The sequence below is a fragment of the Crinia signifera genome, chromosome 2, assembly GCF_055691185.1.
Source record: "Crinia signifera chromosome 2, ASM5569118v1, whole genome shotgun sequence".
NCBI classification, from domain to species: Eukaryota; Metazoa; Chordata; class Amphibia; order Anura; family Myobatrachidae; genus Crinia; species Crinia signifera.
The window spans coordinates 367,982,335-368,008,224 of NC_139218.1; the positions used below are offsets into that span (position 1 = coordinate 367,982,335).

General features: G+C 47.1%; 1 protein-coding gene across 2 annotated transcripts in view; it reads right to left on the minus strand.

The window, feature by feature from the left end:
* ELMOD1 (ELMO domain containing 1) overlaps positions 1 to 25,890 on the minus strand; it is a 107,621-nt gene that overhangs the window by 23,924 nt on the left and 57,807 nt on the right. Inside the window, exons 2-4 of one of the 2 annotated variants that reach the window (XM_083169997.1) lie at positions 23,293 to 23,360; positions 6,814 to 6,959; positions 2,297 to 2,325 (exon numbers count right to left, since the gene is read on the minus strand). In XM_083169997.1, coding sequence (XP_083026123.1) covers positions 2,297 to 2,325; positions 6,814 to 6,958 — 174 coding nt within the window. In that variant the 5' untranslated portion in view covers position 6,959; positions 23,293 to 23,360. The remainder of the gene's footprint in view (positions 1 to 2,296; positions 2,326 to 6,813; positions 6,960 to 23,292; positions 23,361 to 25,890) is intronic. The other variant, XM_083169996.1, reaches the window with a different exon arrangement.

The following is a 25,890-nucleotide window of genomic DNA, read 5'->3' on the forward strand; positions in this document are numbered from 1 at the left end:
CCCGTCAACCTTGTGCCACGTCGACCTAGATCCTTGTGGACCTTGCAGTATGTCGACCTAGTGGTGTCGACCATCCCCTACCGACCGTATCCCATTCAGAGGCGGTTGTTCCTACTCCCGTTGCAATGATTTGCCTTATGGAATTGCGATTATATGCTAATATGGGCAGAGGCTTATCCATGCAAAAGAACAGCCGCTGCATCATTTGCGCGCAGCGCCGCATAGCTGCTGAAACATCGCTAACATCGTTGCACATCGTGCAGATTCTGAGGCAGCATTCCATGTTCTCTATCGGAATCATTGCTCTAGTTTCTCTAAGCCACTTCACAATGTCACCAGAGGATAAGCAGCTTCCCTGTGCTGTGAGGGAGTTAGAGAAAGTAATCTCCCAGGCTAACCGCAGTCTCCTACACAGCGATGGCCTGGGCAAGCAGCTTGCAAGTAACCATGTGGTCTATTGTCAGACAGAAACAAAAAGGTTATTTGTTCTAGAATACGTTTGCAGCTCTAACACAGAGACAATCCGAGAACGCTGCTGCAGAAGAGGGATTTCAGGAATGATTCAATTGCAGGTGCAGCTATACCAGGAGCACAGATACTGTCAGATTTTACTTTTAATCTAAATACATTGATTTTACAATCGTTTATCGTAAGGTTGAGCGTCCAGGTCGACAGGTGGAATGGGATCATAGGATAGACAGCAACTAGGTCGACATGCCCAAAGGTCAACATGCAGGAAGGTCGACAGTGTAATTAGGTTGACACAAGCATTAGGTCGACATGGGGTTTTTAACGTTTTTTAAGCAATTTGATTGATAGGAAGCTGGTGTTGAAGGGTATTACCAGCTGTTTTCTGGGAGTGTGAGGAAAATCACAGCCGCGCCCAGGAGTTTGGAGGGAAGTCATGTGACATCAGCTCCGGTCCCGATCAGCCTTAGGCAGCCACCGTGTAAGTCCTGGGCTACACACAGACTACACACAGTTCAGTGGCGTAAATAAGGCTCCGCAGCCACAGCAATGGCGGGGGGGAGCCGGTGCCACAGGGGCGCAGGAGCCCCACCGATGCTGGCGATCTGCTGCTACCTGCAGCCCAGATAAGCTAGAGTAGAGCGCACGGACTCGGAGCTCCACAGCCAGCGAGACTAGAGTAGCAAAGTCTCGTGACTGCACATACCCGGCCGGAAGTTACTCCGGGCAGCGTCAAGCACCATGGGGACATCAGCCGGCGGGTGTGCGGTGTACGCACGCGCATACCACAGCAGAAGTTTGAACAACGCCGAGGGATGGACGCTTGGCCGTGGGATAGGACTTATTCCACATACTTCCATCTCCATCTGTCAGTAAAAGCAGTGCGGTCTATCGGCAGACCCTAAGGTAATATAGGCACAGGTACACTGCGGTTGGAACGTCCCGCAAGCACTCCGCACCACCCGCCTGCACTGTGACTTATTCCTGCACTTCATTACTTACTTGCTGCAGGAAACTCCCCAACCATCCTGCCCACTCCATCCACCACGATTTTTGCATCCATTGTATTACCAGTCACCCATAGTATGATAATAGGTTGGCATTGTGACCAATAAAGACCGGGGGGGGGGGGGGGGGGGGGGGGGGGGCGCCAGAAAATACTTTGGCTGGGGGGAGCAAAATTTATAGTTACGCCACTGACACAGTTGAAAATGATTTAGATGTTGAGCGGCTTGTGTACGGATTTGCGGCTATTCGCCGATCCAGCTAGTCGTGCTAAGCAATTCACAGCCTTATACAGGGCGGGATTTCACTCTGGCGGGGCAGCGTTTACCGTATGGCAGGGCTCCAAAAATGAGCAGCCCAGGGATCAGGTCTGAATTATTCCCCTTGTTAACATTTTTGCCTCAAGTGAGGTGAAGAATACCCAGCAGTAAATGGTAAACTTAAAACCATTTGTAGATACTACAGCAAGCTTCATGATCACAATAGAAACAGGAGAGGTTTTGAGCGCAGTAACTGTGACTGGCAGGGACTTCCTATTGGAAGCCTGACCTTAAGTGCCCCCCCCCCCCCCCCAGGGCCTTAACCTGAACCCCCCCATTTCCAGTGTAATGCTAACCCGCTCAGGTTACTCACTAGTCGGCATTCCGGCACTCAGGATTTCGGTGCCGGCATTCCAATTTATGTCGGATTCCGGCATCCCTCCCGCCTCCCCCCTAAATGCATTCCCAGTAAACACCTGGTAAATATACCACCTGGTTTACGGAGATACATATTGGGGTCGGCGGGTTACTGTATACTGATGGCGGGCAAAGGGAAGCCTTACCTTGCTTTTGGATGACTTCAAAGATGACTCTACAAAACACAAGGAATAAAACGATTCAGTCATGATACAAACTTACAACACCCACATACAGTAACACACTTTAGTGTCGGTTGCAAACATAACATAAAGCATACAGTAATCAATGGTTTAGAACAGGACAACACGTTTCGTAAATAATTTCCCAAAGCCGCAGGGACAGGATATTTCTCTTGTGTACTATTCGTTTAATATTCAAATCTCTCTTGCTCATTCGCATAGAATTCTGTGTGAGATTTAGTCAAATGTAAAAATGTCAGACAGCTTTAATGGAATGTACTGTAGAATTAGATCTTTTTAATTCCTTTAATTGCGGCTAATTCCTTTAAGTTATCACGGTCTGGTAAATGCCAGAGAAAAGTCCTTTATTCTCAGACTCAGATGATACAATAAGTGGCGGCTGCATCCCCGACAGGTAGCGCAGGGAGGAACCGCTTGGCACATATAAACATACATGCGATCATGCACGTAATACATGTGCTGGATGGGTACCCGAGGCATAGGCCGCACTGAACACAGTGGGCGACATGTGGCACACACTCCTAACCCCACCACCAGACTCCTGTGGAACTAGCCAATGGGAGTTCGGGGGTGGGTTTAGGAGTGTGTGTGTATGAAGCATGCAGATTTTCCTAGGTGCCGCAAGCCGCCCACTGTATTCAGCTTTGGGGAACCCAACTAGCATAAATTCTACATACATGATCACATATAGGTTTATATGTGCTAAGCCAGCGGTTCCCAAACTTTTTTGAACCATGGCACCCTAGAGTGTCAGAATTTTGTTCACAGCTACCCTAGGCCAAAAGTTTCTTATTGAAAAAAAAAAAATTAAATTAAATTAAAGTAAATTGTGTCTTCCTTAGGGAGAGTGATGTGGTGAGGGATAGGATTAGCTCAGTGGCGTAGCTACGTTTTGGGCACCCCCCGCTGCCCCGCCAAGCACCCCTACCCCCCCCCCCGCCCATGCAAACCCCCCCTCAATCCCCCACAGCCTTACCTATCGCGCTGGTCCCGGCGGCTCTGTTCTTCTGCTGAGGACCACCACAAAATGGCCGGCCCCATACAGCAGACAGTTTCAGAGAACTGTGTGCTATATGGGGGCGGCCATTTTGTGGTGGTCCTCAGCAGAAGAACGGAGCCGCCGGGATCAGCGAGATAGGTAAGTCTGCGGGGGATTGGGGGGGGTTTAACTATAGCACCGGCGCCCCACAGGCGGTGGGGGTCGGTGCTACCAGGGCCGGTGCTACCACTAGGCAGCTGCCTAGGGCGGCGGCCACTGGAGGGCGCCTCTTCAGCCCAACATTTGAATCAAATATAGTTGTGGCAGCAGCAGGTGCTGGGAATAGCTCTCTCTAGTTTCCCAGCACCATTCTAAAAACCATCCCTGGTCCCTGCTGCTGGCGATGGCTGCCTAGCGCTGCTACCGCTGGTGGTGAGACACTGGTCTCAGCTGCCGCCCGCCCCTCACCATTGGCGTCAGCGGGGAACAGTGCCTCCGTGGCAGCAGCGCTAGGCAGTCAGCGGCTGCAGCAGGGACTAGAGACTGGTCTCCCCACCAGCCGCAGAAGAAGGAACCAGCGCAGCCGCAGAGGTGAGTGGCACTTCCTATTCCCCCTGCCACCCCCCTTCCCAGGGTAATGACGCAGCGGGTGAGCATTGCAGCGTCGTCGTCCCCCCCGGAGCGCCGCGATCACCAGCACCCCCCCTCTCCTGTACAGCGGACGGGTGAGCACCGGGGCGTCCCCCTCCCGCCTGGGGCGCTCCGGTGCCTTGCACCGGCACTGCCCACATGCACAGCGCCCCTCCGCGGTAGCGGGGGCTGCGGTGCTATAGTTACGCCGCTGGATTAACTTCTGTTTGCCCACATATTTTATGGTGGGAAGCCACAGACAATAGTTTTGCCTATTATACTTACCAATTTGAATTTGAATTACTCCTGTGCCACCAACGCGAGGCACCCTTGCAATGTGCCAAGGAACCCCAGGGTAGAACAGCACACAGTTTGGGAACCATTGTGCTAAGCGGTTCCATCCTGGGTTGGGATCATTTAGTCTACAGCATTATGGTCGACAGTCATTAGGTCGACATGAGAAAAGGTCAACATGGGTCTAGGGCGACTTTGGAGAAGATCGACATGGTTCTAGGTCGAAAGGTCATTAGTTCGACAGGTCATTAGTTCGAAATTGTCTAGGTCGACAGTCAAAAGGTCGACATGGGGTTTTTCACTGTTTTTTTTTACCTGAATGTCAACAGAGTTGACATGGACACAGTTTAAAGTGCGCTCGCAATGCGTCGGGCACACTATTTTATTCTCCCACCAAGCCCTAGTGGATGGTAAGGCATGAAATACCACCTGTCGGCACATGTTGGCTCAAAAAAACTGTGAAAAAGTCCATGTTGACCTTTTGACTGTCGACCTAATGACCTGTCGAACTAATGACCTATCGACCTATAACCATGTCGACCTCTTCCCATGTTGACCTAGACCCATGTCGACCTAATGACTGTCAACCATAATGCTTTAGACCAAATGACCGCATCCGCCCCCTGTATGGTCAGCCTTTCGATTACAATAGACAGAAGAGGGATACTCAATGCCCTGACAACGAGTTATAGGCTCCTCTTGCAGCTGGGCAGTCACCAGTTCCCTCCCTGCACTGAAGAGATGCCAGGTGCAGGTGCACGGTATCTCTTCAGTGAGGGACCGCGCATTATTTCACAGGTATTACGCGTCCCCTCGTGGGGCTCGCCATGCTTCGGGCTTGCCACACTATATAAAATCAACTCCACACCGACGTGGATAGTGGGGGTATGAAAAGGTCAGAGGACGCGTACTGCCGCCGCTCGCCACGCTTCGGGTTGGCGTTCATCGTGGGGTGGCGTTAACAATGGGGGGGGGGGGGGCATTTGTCATGTCAAATACCCATAAGGGTGGCTATACAATGAAAAATCGGGTCCATTGGCCCATTTAACATTGTTCCCTATGTAAAATCGCATCCATCGCATCGGTCGCATCGCATGCCTTAAATTAAGGCATGCGATGGACGCGATTTTTTTAATTGTCGGGGAAAAGGCTAAAAATAGCCATGAAATCGCGTCGGTCGCGTCCATCGCATGCCTTAAGTTAAGGTATGCGATCACCTGCGACAGGTGCCGTGCTAGGAAATAAGTACCGAAATCTCCAGTTTTTTTAAGGGGCAATCATTTACACTTCAACATCAAACTGGTTTTGCAGTGTAAATGATTGCCGCTTTAAAGAAACTGGAGATTTCTTAACAAATCTCTCACTTTCTGATTCTCTTTTAGTCCCCCCCCCCCCCTACCCCCAGATCTCTAAGTTGTCTCCCACTGTGGTGCTCTTACACAGTCAACAAGATGGCACTCTGCATAAGCAGACCTTACCTCTGTGGCCATCAAGGAAACGGGAGTGAATTCATGGAAAAGCAACACTGGGGGGCAGATTTATTAAGCTTGGTGAAATGATAATGTGGCTGGTACTCTATCACCAGCCAATCAGCTCCTAACTGTGAAGTTACAGACTTGGGGCGAGATGTATTAAACTGAAAATGCGGTAAAACCCCGGTTTTACTGCATTTTCCTATGTATCAAAACCCGGCCGCACCGATACCACATTGTAGGAAAAGGTGGCGATACCCTATAGAAGCCTATGGGCTTCTTTTCGCTGCCCGCCGCCTCCGACGCAAGAGGCGGAGACCAGAGTACAGGTATCGTGGTGGGTCTCCGTCACCGCACCGCGATGCCAGCTGCATATGTTAGTACAGGTACGAGCTGTTTGGCCGGTGATAAAGACCAGACACTTTATCACTTCACCGAGCTTAATAAATCTACCTGAGCCTGTAATACCCCACTACGCTGCTACACGTTTTATGGAGACTTGCTTGGCACACACTGCAGAGTGACTTTTTGAACTCCCTGTAAGCTCAAATTTGATTGGATGCTATGGACAACAGCTCCACTTAGTCATTTTTAGTAAGTTTAATACATTTCTCTTATTCCCCTTTTCCATCAAATTGCCACCAAAAACCCAGGTTTAACCTATGTAATTGAACATGGTTACAATTACCTAACTTGATACCCAGTTCACATCAGAGGCTAGAACCAGATTAGTGGCAGGTCAGAGAAGACCTGCCACTAATCTGGATCCAGCTTCTTGTGTGTCATCAATAAGCCTCTGCCAGCGCTTGTAGATGACATCATCTCCGAGCGCCTGCGGCTGCCCATAGGTTTTTAGCATGACCCTAGACATGTGTGCTCACTGCACCATTCATTCCCAGGTTTGACCCTGGTAGCTACCAGGAATGGATTCTTGGGTATCGCAACCCAATGGATTATGGGAAAGAGAAAACAATGGTATCTTCCTGTATGGTTAGCTCTGTGTGTAAACTTATTAGAAGGATACAATCCATAATATGAAATGAGAAACCAGGGTATTGAAAATCAGTGCTGGGGCGATTAGGTACCTATCTTTAATGTCCGCCCGGCGCCAGGCTTGTTCTTGCAGCAGATTCTTTGCAGCTCGCAGCGTCCAGTCAGCTTCCTCAAAATAAACTTTAGGCAGCGCCAGAGACAAATGCAGTAGAAGTACAGCCACACTTGAACCACCATTCTGTAGAGGACAAACAGCAGAAAACAATTACCACAAACGGAGATAAAAGTCAATCACCGTAAGAGTGACCCGGTGTCTTCACTTTATTGTACTTATTGATGGTTAGTATAGAAATAGACATGTTTGGCTGAACGGGTTACAGATAACATCAGCTATGACCAATAGTAAGGAGTCAATCTTTGTATTAGTAAATAAATGGGAAAACAAAGGCTTATAGTACAGATCCTGTTATACAAACACATTCCGGAGTATAGGGCATTTTCTGACAAGAAGACCGCAAAATGTTCCTGCACATACTACAGACAAGATGAATGCATGACGACACTACCAACATACAGTCAAGTGTAAAGAGAATTGTTACTTTTCACTCGTACATGGCATCAGCTCAATGCTGTGTATAGCTTTGTTAAGCAGCAATTCATGGATACTCTGGTGAAATGTTCCGACATTCAGAGCCGGTCTTTACCTGCGGTCCTCTGTGTTAGCGGGGAGTATGTTTGTAGGGAAGCAGGACCTTTGTATGCATGCGCCAGGTCACCACACGGGTCATGGAAGCAATAGTAGGATCTAGGGCAGTGGTTCCGAACCAGGGGTACAAGTACCCCTGGGAGCACACTGCAGACCGGTTGGGGGTACTTGAAATTAATATATTGGTAATGGCGGAAGAAGTCTACTGATGATGGAAGAAGTCTCTCATTGCTGTGTGAAGATGAACAAGGTCTCGTCACTTCCGGTTTTAACCTGCAGAGACATCAGCATTTCCTGGTGCTTTTGCCTGACCAGCATTACACTGGGACCTACCCGCACTTCCCTCAGACATCCATCATCATCTGGAGGTAGCAGTGGCATTAATCCTACAGGCGTTAGCAGGAACTCCGGAGACCGTACAAAGCCAGTGGCCAGACACAGAGGGACCGATTCCTGACCGCACACTACTCCTCTGCTACTCCTTAATATAAGCACATGTATAAGGACACGCATACCGCTCACTTCCACTCCACTCGGAAGTACTGTGGATATTGCTAATTAAAAGGAGGGGTACTCATACATGAAAAGCCTAGTCAAGGGGTACTGGAGAGAAAAATAGTTGGGAATTGCTGATCTAGGGGACTGTGTCTGTGGGGTGGTGGTTGGTTGGGGGGGGGGGGGGGGCTTTGGGAGGCAGCAGGCAGTCAGCATATGCCTAGGTTGTGGGTCATCTCTCTAACGGTATATAGCAGTGGTGGTGTTGAGAACAGAGTGGGCAGCTGAAAGTCAGCAGAAAACTGAGGTGAACCAACAATAGCAATTCAGAGTGGTAGTGGTGGGGGAGTAAATAATGGAGATAAGCAATGGGATACCCGAGAAGTCTATGCAACTTCTTCTGAGAATAGGAAAAAGGGCTGAGAAACCTCACACCCTTCGTTTCTCACACTTTCCTCTTGTCCATCTCTTTCCATTGGCTTCTAGTGTTTTAAATAAAGTCGCTCAACACCATGAGAGACAAATATGGAAAGTAAATATGGAAAGTGAATATGATGTTTTTGGAACAACAAATACACAAAGTAGAACTCTTCATGAAGTAGAACCCATTTCCCATTAGAAGCCTTGAACTCTTTTAACAACTCCCCTAACAGGGATCAAATAGGACTGGTTGACCCAGCTCTTGCCTAAAAAAAGCTGCTGATCAGCTGGCTCAGAAGAGCTTGGAGAGGACATTGGCTCTAATCATCCCAAGGATCAACCAGGTGTGGCTGCACCTGTGTTATGCACCAGGTACCGATAGGGTTGCCACCTCTCGCGGATTTCCGGGATTCTCCCCGATTAGGTGGCAACCCCCAAGGAGACTTTTCCAGTTCCCTGGATTCTCCCGGAATCCTGGTGTCTGGAAAAGCCTCCAGCCTGACCCCAGTGTACAGCAGCGCTGCGCCTGCCAGGCCTGCCTCCACAGCCTGACAGATGTACTCGCGAGATGATATCATCTCGCGAGTATTTGCCTTGTAGGCAGCTCGCCAGCCGTCGCCTGCCCACCATGACTGCTGGCAGCCCGCCACCCACCATGACTGCTGGTCTGGTAAAGAGCAGCCTGACCTCCTGCCTCCACCTTGGCCGCACTGCCACCAGCTTCCCGCCGGCCCACGTCCGTGTGAGCAGAGTATGAGACTCTGCCTGCTGCTCCCGGCGGGGCTGAACACTTTTCCGCCGCTGCCTGCCACCTATATATATATATATATATATATATATATATATATATATATATATATACATACATACATACACACACTCATATATTAAATGACAGGCCCACTTTAGAATATAACACACCCACATTTGAATAGGCCATGCCCTTAGGGTATGGAGTTTCAAATCTCCAAGAATGGATGAAGGGTGAGGTGGCAACCCTAGGTACCGATGTTCTGTACTTTGTACCTGTGCAGGACCCATTCTGTCCATGCGCGAATGGCTCCTGCAACGTTAGAAGCAGGACGGCAGCAAATTGTCAATGACTGACATTCAGCTGCTGTTCGGGGGTGGGGAGGGGGCAGTGATGGCCTCTGTTTGTGATGTGCAGCCCAGATATAGGTCCCCTGCAGTGTCAAGCACAGCGCCCCGGTCTGGGCTTCTCACAAAACACATGACACATGACCCGACAATCTCCATGGCCACCAGAGTGCAAATGAATATTGTATGTGGATGGTGGAAGTTGCATCATTGCCATCCATTTGTTATGCAGGAAGTGCCTCTGCATTTCATTATTCAGCATGACTGCAGCTAGTAAAGCCACACTCCTGCAGTTCTCCAGATACCTGAAGCGGTTTGCAAATACACCACTTTTTAATTCGCCATTGATTTCTATTTAACCGCATAATCTAAAAATATCTTCTAGCTTTAGTTTGTGTTGGAGTCTAGCTTCAGTTCTTCGACAGTCACCATGCAGGAAAACTAGTGCAACAGGAAGAAAGCGGCTTTTTTATATAATAGGCTTAATATATATACTTTGGTAATATAAAGCGGCTTCTGAACTTGGAATTTTTTTTATATCTGGAAGAGAAACACTTTAAAACGGACCTATTTCATACTCTCAGAAGGAACGCTGCACTTTTCCTCTCTTAGCTGCCTCCGGCACACTTTCGTTCTTGTACATTTCAGCAGCAGATTAAGATGTACACCTTCAAACATGTTCGGAGGTCATTGCTGATCTCAGCCAAGAGTCATTAAATAATATATCATCTTTTTCTGTGCTCCCAAAAGGAATGCCGTGAGATACGTTATTAATAAATAACGCTGGTACACGCTAAAAACAAACGTTTGAAGAAAAAAAAAACATATAAAAGGGGACAATGTGTAGTCAATCCACAGAGATGTGCGGAGATGACTAGCTAAAAAATAAAAACACAAAATCTCAGACTCAAAATTAGCTAGTGGGATCCAGGGCCATAATTAGGGGTGCACATGCGGTGGCGAAGCACAGATTGAAACCTCCATTGTCCTATTGTACCTGCATTTGACCTACGGAGTATCTAGAAATGCACCCTACAGCCAGTACCATTGATGCACAGCTGCATATGGGATGCTCAGCTGGCTCTACACTTGCAATAGCCAGTGGCCCTGCCCCCTGGGTATGACATCATGACATCACAGGTTTATGGGGCAGGCCAGCAGTGGGCAATCTGCTGCTACCTCCAGTCCCTGTCTTCACAGCTTCCTTTCTCCATGTCCAGCGAGTTTTAAACAGATCAGTGTCCCTGCAAAAATGGCTTTCACTTTCTGTTATGACTTCTTTAGCACACAAAGGAGTAATTTGGTCTGTCGAGTGGCATCCAGTGGTCAGCGGCAGAACTTCACCTCATAGAGGTGAGGAGTAGTTAGCCTTTTATATGTAAAGATAAGTTTGCAAAATGAACAAGTAGGTGTCTGACATAACGGTGTTCTCATGTCCGGAGCCATCAGGATAGATGTATTAAGACTTTAAAAATTATAAATTGGAGAGGAAGATAAATTACAACCAACCAGCTCCTGATTTTTTTTTGTTCAAACACAGCCTGTAGCATAACATGAGCTGATTGGCTGGTACTTTACCTCTGTCCACTTTATCATATTTCAAGGCTTAGTACATCTGGCCCACTTATCTCATGTAGGAGGGTCCTAAATGACATTAATATCCCATTAATCCGATTGGCTATGCTGTGATCATTCCAATAATCAGATTGGCTATGCTGTGATCATTCCAATAATCCGATTGGCTATGCTGTGATCATTCCAATAATCAGATTGGCTATGCTGTGATCATTCCAATAATCCGATTGGCTATGCTGTGATCATTCCAATAATCCGATTGGCTATGCTGTGATCATTCCAATAATCAGATTGGATATACTGTGATCATTCCAATAATCAGATTGGTTATGCTGTGAACATTCCAATAATCAGATTGGCTATGCTGTGATCATTCCAAGAATCAGATTGGCTATGCTGTGATCATTCCAAGAATCAGATTGGCTATGCTGTGAACATTCCAATAATCAGATTGGCTATGCTGTGAACATTCCAATAATCAGATTGGCTATGCTGTGATCATTCCAATAATCAGATTGGCTATGCTGTGATCATTCCAATAATCAGATTGGCTATGCTGTGATCATTCCAATAATCAGATTGGCTATGCTGTGAACATTCCAATAATCAGATTGGCTATGCTGTGAACATTCCAATAATCAGATTGGCTATGCTGTGAACATTCCAATAATCAGATTGGCTACAGATGTAGCAGGTCTCATCTTTGCAGCCTATGGCGATTTTTCCGCCATGGCCGTCATGGCGGCCGTGGCGCTCGGCATTCGCAATATCTTTTACAAGCTTGGCGATTCGCCGTGGCGTGCAATATCACAGATTAACCACCAGATGTCACTTTTGAAAATCTCATTTGCGCATGCGTAAAATTTGTGCTGCAGCGCGTGCATGAGGCACAGGAACTTTATTATCCCTTGCAAGCCTAGTCACCACCTCTCTTACGCCGCCTGCACGAGCGTGATCGCGTCTCTTTGGCGGAGACGGAGAGGAGCTGCATTTTATTTGCCTCGCAGGAGCGTCTCTGACACTCCTAATAAATAGCCGCTGAGTTCACTAATAAACAGTATACTGTAATTCTATTACAATATTCAGTATAAGACTTTTATGCAATAGTGCTGCGTCCAGCAAGCTGTACTACAGTATTCTGTAGATAGTGTACAGCCAACCCTAGTCCTAAATATACTGTACTGTACATGGACGCTTTTGGTGTATACAGTACTTGAGCGGCACGGATGCTAGTGCGTCTCAGTACAGTATATTGGTCTAAAGTTACCCACAATACAGTATGGTGTTGCAGTAGGACATTCACAGTACTGTACTGTACTGTACTGATTCGTATAGCGATCATTTTACTGTACTTTGAAGGACGCAGCTCTGTTGTGTAGTGTAGTTGATACTGTACCTGCACGGCTCTTCATGATGGAGACCCGTGTTCGATTACGGCGTCAAACTTTTTATATTATAGTATTAGTTTACAGTATATTGTATAAGTATTATATAAAATATAATGCTTTTACAATATATATAATATTATATAATATATATATATAATACTTTTATACAATAGTGCTGCGTCCAGCAAGCTGTACTGGTCATGGGCGCTTGTGGTGTATACCGGAGCGGCACAGACGCTAATACTGTACGTCTCAGTACAGTATACTGTAGTGTTCAAAAGTTCTTTTACAATATACAGTATAATACTGTACTTTAATACAACAATGCTGCGTCCGGCAAGCTGTACTGTTCATAAAGTACTGTAGTTTATCACTGGCCAGTGATAAACTACTGTACTCACTACTCTTGCGGGCGCACAGAAATGCGACGCTGTTCCGCACAGCGCACAGGACGCACGTGGGCAGAGCGCCATTACAGTAGTAATACAGTATATAGTACTGAATATTGCATTGCTGCACTATGGCGGACCGCAGGCAGAGAGCGAGGCCCTTCGGGACAGGGGAGCTCCTCACCCTGGTGGCTTGGCGGGACAGGCCCCTGGTCTCCAATCGTGAGGTTGTGGACGCCTACCAGGGGGCAAGCCAGGCCATCAGGGACAGATTCCGGAGGGACAGGAATGTCAGGAGCCTCCAGCGCAGGTGGAGCGACCTGGTTCGTCGGGAGCCCCAACTACTGGACTCCCTAAGGGAAAGTAAGTACTGTACAATGTTGAGTGCTACTGTACATTTTCTACTTGTTGCCATGGTGGATTTCATATTTGTTTTTAATGTGCTGATTACTGTACAGCATACTGTACTTGCCTCCTTTTGAAAATGAGTTTCAGGGAGATTATACAGTAGTTGCTAGTAGAATTTTGCACAGGTGTGTCTAGTTCCAAACTTTACTGTAAACAGTACAGTATGGAGATATTGTGAAAAGAGATTGTGAATGTGGCACTTAGAGTAGAAGCGTGGGGGCAGGGGTGCCGAGAGGGGAGCAGGTACAATTTATCCGTGCCTGGACCTGTCAGGGGTGCCCTGATCTGGACAGAGGTTTTTTTTTAAAAATTGTTGGCGAGTGCGCCGGGTCTGAGTGCACCAGAGTCAGCTGTTCAGTAGTGGCATTGGGAGTGCAGATGTGGGGGCAGCAGTATCACAGAGGTTCTTCTGAGCGTTGTTCCGTTCTCCATCTCCAGGGCCTGCCACGTGACTTGGGAGTCTCTGGGTGCTGGGAGGAGCAACCCTGCGTTAATACACCCACTCCGCAGAATTCAGCCCACCCCACTCCCCACATTCCCATCTTAGCAGCCCTGGTTCTTAACCCATGTCCAGGTCACTGTGGAAGGTGGGTGGAAGGTGGGTGGCTGGCTTTTCTGTGTCTGCTGCCTCCCTGCATGCTGCTGGGGCTGAGATCCAACTCTGGATGTCCGCATGTTAACCCCTTGCAGAGCATGTACTGTAAATCCTTGGCAATGAGCATGTTACCCCCTGGCAGAGCATGTAACACCTGGCAGAGCAGGTTAATCCCATGGCAACGAGCATGTTAACCCCCTGATATGCAATGAGCATTATGGTGTGTGGAATAATGTGTAATTGCCATTATGGCATGTTGTAAAATATGTCAAACTGTAGGTACAGTATTACGTGTATGGCATACAGTAGCGTGTAACGAGCATTATGGCATGTGGTATAATACAGTACAGTATGTAATGGATGTGTGACATGTGTACTGTAATAGGCATTACGGCGTAAATTTGTGTCCCTGTATCCACCTTGGAAGCAGTGGCGTAACAACAGGTCCTCAGAGGAGCTCTGTCTGTGGGGGCCACAGGAAATTGTTGTACCGGGGCCCAGGATTTCTCTTGGCGGCTCTGTGTGGGTGTGTACTGCTACAGTACTGTACTGTACATCTGAGAAGACTCTTCAAATAGTCATTATACTGTACTGTACTGTTTCTTATTTTTCCAGGGATCAGCAGGATGACGGCGCAGGAGAGGCGTCAATGCCACTGTAAGTACAGTAGAGTATTCTTGGTGCAGTTAAAGTACAGTATACTGTAGTACAGAACATTGCATATTGACTTTCAAACATGTGGCATACTGTACAGGACCTACAGTACCAACATGACCCATTCCAGGGGCCACAAAATGCTCTGCTCCTGGACTTCCTTGCCAGTGCCACTTGCAGAGGTGGGGCTGCACAATTGTTCAAAGTTCAAATAGGGACTGGTGTTTGGGGTGGCAGTAGGTTGTGCTCCCCTATCTGAATTTTGGACTGTGCTGCAGCCCTGCAACTTTGCAACTGCCACTGGCATTGAGGTCAAGGAACAGAGCATTTCATCCCTCCTGGAATAGGTTAAAGTATGTTGGGAGGTTCTGTATAGTACAGTACATTAGTGTTACAGTAGAAAATATACTGTACAATAGTTTTTTGTGTGCTTTTCCACAGTGCCAGGGAGTGAGCGGCTTGCCCCCCCCCCCCCCCCCAACCCCGTCAGGAGGAGACGGAGCAGCCGAGCACCAGCTCTGGTGGTAAGTACAGTAATGTACAGTACAGTAATACTCTACTTACAGTATGGGCCCAACCTGTAACATACAGTAGCTACAGTGCAGAACAGTAGTTCTCTACCTGCACTGTTGTAATTAAGGCTGAGAAAAGATGTTAGTCCATCAAGTTCAACAAACGGAACTGTACTGGACAGTATCTAGAGTAACTTGTACTGTAACTACTGTACTGACTTGAGTAAAACATACTGTACAGTATCTATAGTACAATATACAGTAGCAGAGCCAGCCCTAGCCTAAATTACACCCTAGGCAATATTTTGGCCCCCTAGCACATCCACTAGTTCCACCTCAGGATGTGCTTACACTAATTCAGTACGGAAGTTATTTTCCTCCGGCCTCGCTACAGCACTCTACTGTACGGTACAGTCTCTTTATTTTGTATTTTTTTTTTTACATTTGCAGCATCCGAAAGCCTCCCGCCCAGCCAGGAATAGCTGACGGCCTCCACCTCCACCCAGCAGGAGACGGGACCCAGTGCGGTTGGTAAGTATTGTACAGTGTAACACCAGGGCTCCCACCACGTGTACCGGAAAGTACTGTACGTGTAGGTCCACCCTGTAACATACTGTACAGTAGTACTCTACCTGTACTGTTGTGCAGTAATTCAGGCTGAAAAAAAGATGTAACTGTAGTCCATCAGGTTCAACCAACTGAACTGTACGGTATCTACAGTAACTTGTAACTCAGTAGTTACAAGTTACTGTAGATACTGTCCACTACAGTTCAGTTGGTTGACTTGAGTAAAACATACTGTACAGTACAGTATCTACATGTACAGTGCAGTATACAGTACTGTAGGATTCCCTTAGTGGCCAAAAATGAATACAGTTTTGATTAAAATTAATGAGCAGTAGTAGCTGTAACCGCCCCCACCGACAATGACTTTCAGAATGTTACTGCTCTAATGGTGAAGAATCCCATTCTTACACTAATTCAGTACGGAAGTTATTTTCCTCCGGCCTCGCTACAGTACTCTACTGTACGGTACAGACTCTTTATTTTGTCTTTTGTTTTTTTACAATCAGTGGCATCTGCAGCTCTAGCGGCGAAACACGAGTCCTGGCAGCGTCTGAGACGGGCCGCCCCTTGGCGCATTCTGAGTCGCAGCAGCGTCTGAGACGGCCCGCCCCTTTGCGAGTCCCAAGTCGCGGCAGCGTCTGAGACGGCCCGCCCCTTCGTGGATTACATTACAGTAGCTCTGCAGGAGACGTTGTGGTGTAATGTCCTGTATTAGCCGACCCCCTACACCCCTGGGGGGGAGGGGAGGAGGCGATTGACTTCAGTTGCATAGACATCACTCCTTGCAAGAGACAACACTAGTGCAATGGTACTGTAGCCAAATCAAGTCCTCTTACTGTACAGTATACCAACACTTCATGAACACCCACAGTGCAGTAGCTGGGACACTGGTGTACTCGTTACTGACTGACACATTTATTTACAGTTTCTTATATAGCGCAGCAGATTCCATTGCGCTTTACAATTGTAGACAGTGATAAAACAAACTGGGTACTGTAGCAACAGACAGACTTGGAGGTAGAAGGGCCCTGCTGCAAGCTTACAATCTATAGGGACACATTATAAATGTATAATAACACTTTTACGTTTAATGGTCTGGTTTTATTAAATATCACTCTACAAAATATTGGAATAGAAGGGAAAAAAAGGATGTCACCGTAGTCTAACCCGGGTCTCCAAGCATGAAGAGCCGCGCAGCTAACCACTAACCTACGCAGCACATTGATACAGTATGTACAGGCTGTGGAGTGCAGATACAATCAGTGGCATCTGCAGCTCTAGCGGTGAAACACGAGTCCTGGCAGCGTCTGAGACGGGCCGCCCCTTGGCGCATCCTGAGTCGCAGCAGCGTCTGAGACGGCCCGCCCCTTTGCGAGTCCCGAGTCGCGGCAGCGTCTGAGACGGCCCGCCCCTTCGTGGATTACATTACAGTAGCTCTGCAGGAGATGTTGTGGTGTAATGTCCTGTATTAGCCGACCCCCTACACCCCTGGGGGGGGAGGGGAGGAGGCGATTGACTTCAGTTGCATAGACATCACTCCTTGCAAGAGACAACACTAGTGCAATGGTACTGTAGCCAAATCAAGTCCTCTTACTGTACAGTATACCAACACTCAAGGGCGTAACTACCATAGGTGCAAGGGGTGCAGCTGCTATGGGGCCCGGAGCTGAAGGGGGCCCATCTTTGCTGTCTAATTAATATGTTTTACATACATTTATCACCATCAGTTGCTAAATAGGGGGCCCTTACAAACTTTTGCTATGGGGCCTACATATACCTAGGTACGCCTCTGCCAACACTTCATGAACACCCACAGTACAGTAGCTGGGACACTGGTGTACTCGTTACTGACTGACACATTTATTTATTTACAGTTTCTTATATAGCGCAGCAGATTCCGTTGCGCTTTACAATTGTAGACAGTGATAAAACAAACTGGGTACTGTAGCAACAGACAGACTTGGAGGTAGGAGGGCCCTGCTGCAAGCTTACAATCTATAGGGACACATTATAAATAACACTTTTACGTTAAATGGTCTGGTTTTATTAAATATCACTCTACAAAATATTGGAATGGAAGGGAAAAAAAGGATGTCACTGTAATCGAACCCAGGTCTCCAAGCATGAAGAGCCGCGCAGCTAACCACTAACCTACGCAGCACATTGATATGTACAGGCTGTGGAGTGTTGCTCATACAATCAGTGGCATCTGCAGCCCGAGCAGCGAAACACGAATCCCTGCATCCCTTACATGGATTAGCGCTGTAATATAATGTCTTGTACTTTTGTGTACTGTAGGTCAAGTCTGGAAGGGGAGGAGGCGGTTGCCTTTAGCTGCATACTGTACACATTACTGTTACACATTACGGCTACGTGAACAGCTTGTAGCCCTTTTGCTCACTCCTACGGCCACGAGCGTCTCATTTCCTACGAGCAGCATATTATGCACGAGCGTCTCATACTGTAAGCGCACTCTTTACAGTGAATGTACCACTGGCACATCACTCCGACTGTAGCTTGATGGAGCATTAGCCACCCAGTGGTGGCGGATTGTATTACATGGCGTGCTCCCACACCCCTTGGCGGACGCCAGCGCCAGGAGAATATCGATGCGCCAGAGCCTCCGCCATGGCGGCCTGGCGGCAAAGATGAGACCCAGTACATCTGTATGCTGTGATCATTCCAATAATCAGATTGGCTATGCTGTGAACATTCCAATAATCAGATTGGCTATGCTGTGAACATTCCAAGAATCGGATTGGCTATGCTGTGAACATTCCAATAATCAGATTGGCTATGCTGTGAACATTCCAATAATCAGATTGGCTATGCTGTGATCATTCCAATAATCAGATTGGCTATGCTGTGAACATTCCAAGAATCAGATTGGCTATGCTGTGAACATTCCAAGAATCAGATTGGATATGCTGTGAACATTCCAAGAATCAGATTGGCTATGCTGTGAACATTCCAATAATCAGATTGGATATGCTGTAAACATTCCAAGAATCAGATTGGATATGCGGTGAACATTCCAAGAATCAGATTGGATATGCTGTGAACATTCCAATAATCAGATTGGCTATGCTGTGATCATTCCAATAATTAGATTGGATATGCTGTGCACATTGTAGTGATTAAATAGGTCAGTGGTTCTCAAAATCTGTCCTACGAAACGCCAAACAGTTAACATTTTTCAGGTCAATTGGCAGGTGCACAGGTGTACTTATTACTCAGTGACACATTTTAAAAGGTTCCAAAGGTGGCACTAATGAATCCAGTTGTGAATCTGTGACGGGACCAGAAAAACTTGCACTGTTGGGGGTTGTTGAGGATGGGAGTGATATAGCACACCAACCGTCCGGATCCTGACAGTCATTAGCCCGATGTCGGGATCCTGACTGCCCGGACTCAGACAGCGGGGGTGCACAACAAAGTCATGGACCCCCACGAGGGAGAATAGCCGGTGGCCATCAGGACGGGTTTGAACAGTCGGGATTCCGACGTTGGTGTAATGAACAGTCGGAATCCCTACTGTCTGTCAGTCATCCGGCACCCGTTGAGGATAAGAGTTTGGGCTATGCTTTGGTGTACATTCCAATGATCACATTGGCTATGCCCTAAACATTTAGATGATGTGCATTAGCTAAACTGTGGACAATCCAATGATTCCATTGACTGTTCATTTAATAATCTAATGAGTGGCTATACAGGGATACACACCTTAGGCCCCAACATTCCAAAGAAGAGGTCTAGTCAAAGATTTCAACAAATAATAAATCTTCTCTATACTGTATAACATTTCCTTGTAAATATCTACTTTAATCATCATTCCAAATTTAGTAATAACACACATTCACCTTAAACGACTTGAAAATTATTAGAAACTTTAATATTTATATACAAATATTATACATGTACATATTTGCCTATATAAAAAGTTTGGAGACGGAACCAAGAATATTTGAGAAAAGGATTTAGTGTGACTACTAATCTGGAGAAGAAGGAACGTCACGGCGCGGCACGGTTATTGAGGAATGCAGCAGGAAGCCACTTAGCCGGGATTACAATGACAGCAGCGCGCACATGAAGTAGTTAGTGAGGAAGAGAATGTGTCATTTGGAACACTTTATGTGACTGTTACATACACATTAAAAAATGCTTTTCTATGGTGAAGAGAAATCTTACAATTAAATCTTCCTGTGAGAATTAATTAAGGGAGATTATTAAAGTAGGAATCAGCTACAGCAGGGCTGGATTGTTCTCGAAGTTGTAAGGAGGAAGAAAAGATTAGTAAAGAGCAGGGAGTTTTTTTTAAATGCAGGTACACCGCTGATTATCCAGCACACGATGGTCCGGCGCCTCTTTTAATACAGACACAGCAGGTGACAGGCGGAAGTTAGGCTGCGGGAGGGCTCAGATAGGCTGCGGGAGGGCTGAGTTTGTCTGTGTGGTAGAGTCAGGTTTACCCACTTTTAGAGTCTTCTACCGGAGAAGAGATTATCAGAAGCACTTCAGGGGGTGGGGCCCAATCTCAACGTCATCAAGCCCTGCCCCCAGTAACGCAAATATCTTGATTTGCGGGTCTCCGAGGAGGGGGCTTGACAGAATGACGCCATTTGCATCTTTTTAGCCCTGCCCCCTCCCTGAAAGGCCGCAAATCATGATATTAAAACGCTGACCAAGGGGAGATGCAGTGGGTCTGGGGGAATGCAGGAAGCTTGCCCACCTTTCCGGGAGGGTAGACAACCCTGGATAGAGTTAGGCTGTAGTCAGGCCGCAGAAGGTTTAGGTGCTGTAGGGGTATTTAGGTTACAGGAGGGCTCAGGTAGGCCGCAGAAGGGCTTGGTTAAGCTGTGGGCAGGAGTCGGGCAGTGGGTGATTAGGGTTTAGGAAGTTGGTGGGGTGGTTGAGTAAGCAGGGGAGTGGAGTGAAAGGTCTACAGTTCTTAGGTAGACAGTCAATAGGTCGACAGCAAAAGGTCAACACAGGAAAGAGATCAAAATGCACTGTCAACAGACAAAAGTTGACATGCAATAAGTCGACAGTGTCAAAAGTTCAACACCAGAAAAAGGGTCGACATGGAAAAGATCGACACATGCAGCAGTTGACATACATTTTTCAAATGTTTTTGCAACAATGTCGACACCGTTCGACATAGAAACCAAGGTACTTATGTATTATCTGGACTCCCATGTTAAATGCACCCAATTTTTTCAGACCCCTACTATCCAACTACGCATGGAGTTGATTTTATAAAGTGTGGCGAGCGCAGCGAGCCACCGTGCCCGAAGCGTGGTGAGCGCAGCGAGCCCCGCGAGGGGACGCGGTCTCATAAGAAAAACGGGAGTCCAGATATTACATAAGTACCGAAACCAATTAGTGTAACGCGCAAATCACCCTGCTCTTTTCGCTCGGCACACTTTACCATTTCCAATTGTAGTTTACTTGGATGGTAAAATTTTTTGGTACTTGTGTATTTTGGCGGCGCCCATCGCATCGTATACCATAAGGCATACGATGGTATGCGATGCGACGCGATATCGCGCGATAGTGTACAATGCCATACAATTTTTAAATTATATACAATGCGATGCGATTAAACATTGTATAAGCACCCTAATGGGTGCTTACAATGTTAAATGCACCCCCCCACTATAAACGTGAACCCGAAGCGTGGCGAGCTCAGCGAGCCCGCGAGGGGCGGCGGTAAGCGTCCTCCGACCTTTTCATACCCCCACTATCCACGTCGGAGTGGAGAATAGAAAGTGTGGCGAGCGTAGCGAGCCCGAAGCGTGGCGAGCCCCTGCGAGGGGACACGGATACCTGTGAAGGCCGCGAGGGGACTCCGATACCTGTGAAGGTATCCGCGTCCTCTCGCCACGCTTCGGGCTCGGTGGCTCGCCACACTTTCTATTCTCAACTCCACGCCGACGTGGATAGTGGGGGTATGAAAAGGTCGGAGGACGCGTACCGCCGCTGTGCTCGCCACGCTTCGGGTTCAAGTTTATAGTCGGGGGTGGCGTGGGGGTGCATTTAACATTGTAAGCACTCATTACGGTGCTTAAAAGCACCCTTTAGGGTGCTTATACAATCTTTCATCGTATAGGGGGCAAAAATCGCGTTGCATCGCATGCCATCGGGTGCATGGCATGCGATGCGATTAAAACATCGCGCAATGGAAATCGGGGGCGCCGCTATAATACACAAGTACCCATTTTTTTTTTAAATCCCAATTTTTTTCAAAAATGTGAAAAACTCATGTTGACCTTATCATGTGTTGACCAACGCCATGTCAACATTTTACTTGAGTTTACCTTTTGTCTGTGTTGCCATATTGCACCTTTTGGTGTCGACTTAGTAATTGTCTACCTAGACTCTCTAGTCCTTTCAACCACTTCCCAGAAGCTGTTGGGATACCGCTGTATGTACCATCGATAATCCGGCAAAATAGATATTATGGCACAGTGCTGGAACCAGGGGGGATGGACTATCCGTGGTCTACTTGTACTCTGCTAGATACAGTAAATGACAGAAGATGATTGGGTGCTTCTTCTCCACTTTACAGTATCTCTCCATGACTTGATACATCTACCCTCCAGGTCTGACTGCTTGTAATAACCACTGCTCAGATCTATCTCTACAAATACAGTAAGTTATACATACACCCACTTACACAACACAGGCACAATTTGATGGGTATCCAGACTTTAGGTCAACAGAAATAAAAAACGACAGTCAATAGGATGACCACTATTGATTGACATGCAAAAAGTAGCATGTGGCCGACATCAGTTTTTCACATTTTTTTTTTGATTTTGGAATTATTTCATACTTGACCATTCAAGTGGACTATCGGCCAGACCTAACAACTTGTAAAAGGGATAAAATGGAGAGTAATAAACATCCAGCTCACGATTGTCATTTTTCAAACCATGGGGTATGAAGAATGGTGATAAGGGAGGAGAAGTGATAAAGTGCCTGGTACTTTATCACCGGCCAATCAGTTCATAACTTTTTTAAACTCAGCCTGTAACTTAACAGTCAGGAGCTGATTGGCCGGTGATAAAGTACCAGGCACTTTATCACTTCTCCTCCCTTATCACTGCTTCATACATCTACCCCCCCCCCCCGTCTGTAACATGACAATTCAGAGCTAATAGTGATACACAACCAGCCGATCAGCTCCCAACTGCCATGTTACAAGCTGGGTTTGAAAATTGACAGGTAGGAGCTGATTGGTTGGTTATCTATCACTCTCCACTTTATACCTTTTTGAAGCTTGAAACATCTGGCCCTATGCTGGGAAACGGTAGTGTGCCTGAAGAATAGCAAGAGAGTCATGTGGGGGCCGATGCGGGGACACTTATGGGAGGTCCATGGACCAAATGTAATAAGGTGTGAGAATCAGAAAGAGATTTTGTGAGGGTTTTCTCATATTTTTTAAAAGACGGCAATCACGTACATGACAAAAATCTACTTGTTTTTTGTGTGTGTGTAAACAATTGCTGCTTTAAAAAATAGAAAAACTTATCCAAAATCTCTAATTTTCTGGTTCTCACATTGTCATGGTCGACCATTTTGCTGGTATCAATCTTTTTCTTCTCATGCCGATCTTGTGCATATTGACCTGTTGGGGACGACCTACAGTGTCGACCTTTTCACTGTCTACCTACTGAATGGCATCCAGCTGTAAGCGGCTTAGCATTGGAATACAAGTTGTTAGTGAGAGGAACAGGAGAGGGTCGTACTACCTACAGTTACCTGGAAGTTATTGAACTTTTTCTCTTGGTCTATAGTTGTTTGCATCAAAAATGCACGGAGTCAGCACTCTATGGAAAAAAACCATAATGTCATCATGCTTTATTTAGTCTATAATGTTTTTTATGCTATGTCAGAGTAACACAATTAGGGTGTTTTGTGGGTAATAGACACTTCTGATGCGCATCATGTTTTTTTTATTAGTAACCTCAATAATAGTAGTAGTCAGGGGAGGATTGGCCCACCGAGAAAACGGGGCATTTCCCGGTGGGCCGGCCCAAAACTCCTGAAGGCCGCGCTCCCCTCCTGGACTGGCAGGGTCGTGGCACTTTACCCACATCCAAAATGGCCACGGGAGGGCTGCTGCGCATGCGCGCCAGTGCACAGCACCTCCCATGGACCGCCATGTGTGGCGGCAGCGGGCTCCCAGCTCTCTTTCCCCCATCTGGAGGCTGCAGAATGGAGCAGGCGAGCCCCCCCCCCCCCCCGCATTACAAACACCACCGCCCCCGCATTACATCAGTGGCCGCCACCCCCCGCATTACATAAGATGCCGCCTAACCCCCCCCCCCATGACATACGCCCCACCGCCAGCACCTATACCCCCCGGAGCAATCTAATGCATATGCGCTGCCGCCAGCTACACCCCCCCCCCCCCCCCCGGGTTAGTAGAGCTAATACAGACGATTTTCTATTTCCTTGTTATTGTATATAAATACATTTTATATATAACATACAGACCCAGTCAGGTTCATGGGCATACACACTGTAGCATGTTGCGTGGGATGCTGAAGTGCGAATAGTTACACCTGGCAATCGGCCATAGACTGTAATGGCGTATGTACGCACGTGTGCATCACACTAGTGGCGCCATGCATACGGCAGTGCCTGGGCGTGGCTACATATCTATACTGGATACACAAGTCATTTAAAGGTCTCCCCATATGAACATATTATTATTGAGTTTATACCATGTACCAAGGCAATTGTAAGGCAAGGCGAGTTTTCTTTGTCGCGTGTTCATTGAATGCAGAATACCTCAGAGCCACCTGCTGCAAATGTTCTGAAAAATGTTACTCCCAAGGGGAACAAATGTTCAAATCCTGAATGTAATCTAAGCAAATCCGTGTATTTACATGCTGTGCAAACAATGAATTCTAACAACGTGATTTTAGCAAACTATTGAATATTTATGAAGGAAACAATCGGACATGAACAAAAAGCGCACATCAAAACCTCAGCATGCGCCGGTCACATGACCAATTACAATAGTCAAACAGTTCTGATGTGCAAATGTATTTGGTTATGAAACGTTTGTGAGGTTTTCGGTTTGGATACATTAATGTGACCTTTGACCTCTCAGTGGCATCGCTACTGGTGTGCGGGCTACACCCGGGTGTCACCAAAGTGCCGACTCCTCCTCAGTTAAAGGAACAGGGCGCTGCGCTGTAACATTATGAACCGCACAAAGACTGGCCTCCAGTGACAGCCCACCAGTTCTGTACCCCTAGGGCAGTGGTTATCAAACTCGCTCCTCAGGACCCGACACAGGGGTAGATTTATTAGCTGGCGATCAGGGGAATATGCGCTATCCCCGTGTGTTACGGATATTTCATACTGCGCCTCCTGCCTAATTTATGACCGTTCCGCCGCCTGCAGCTATCGACTTCGACAGCTGCAGGCGGCGATGCACTATGCCCACAGCACTGTCCCTGCTGCTGGCTCTGAGCTGCGCTGGGGATCTCGCGAGAGCAGCGAGATCCCGCGCATACCCCGTCCAGCTGGCCGGGGGGGAAGACATCGCCGGAGGGGGGAGTTAGCGCTCCCCGATTCAGCGGACAAGATGTTAATGCATCTTGTCGGTCTCCCCTCCTGCTTCGCACATAGTAAGGGATACTGTATATTCAATTGCAGGAAGTGTTATGGCGGCACGTCTAGCGAGTCAGAGCGAGTCAACCAGAATAAGGACCTGTGTGGGGCCCTGACGACTGAGTTTAAAAACCTGTGATATAATGGGTGCTGCCCATTTCTTCAATACATTCATTAGCGGCAGCACCTCTCCACAAGTAACCGGTGAAATGACAAAACAGCAAATATAATTTGTGCCCCTTGATGCTCAGTCAGACTCTACTGTGTACCATACATTTTAACATCATACCTGCAAACCATATAGGACGGAGCCTATTTGCGGCATGAGACCCCAGTTCAGAAGTGTTCCATAGAGGTGGACTAGTCACCTCATACAATTAAGCTGCTTGGTTAGGTGACATACATTTGTAATCCTGCAGGATGCAATGATATTTCCATTGATTCAGTGGGGACATATGATTAATGACTTCAGAATTTCCCTAGTGCACAGAAGTCTTGCACAGCGAAGCAATGGTTGGCACAAACACGACACAGTGAAACGTATAATAACTCACAGATAATTAACAATACCAGAATTTTATAAGAACAATTGGTTTGCCCTCAGTTGGTAGGTTATAAATACAGTATGAAAGTATAATGATACAAAAAGATAAATAACAAAGGAAAGGATTACTAAAGAAGTATACCATACAACAACAATTAAAAAGGTTACCAATATGGATATGACAGAGC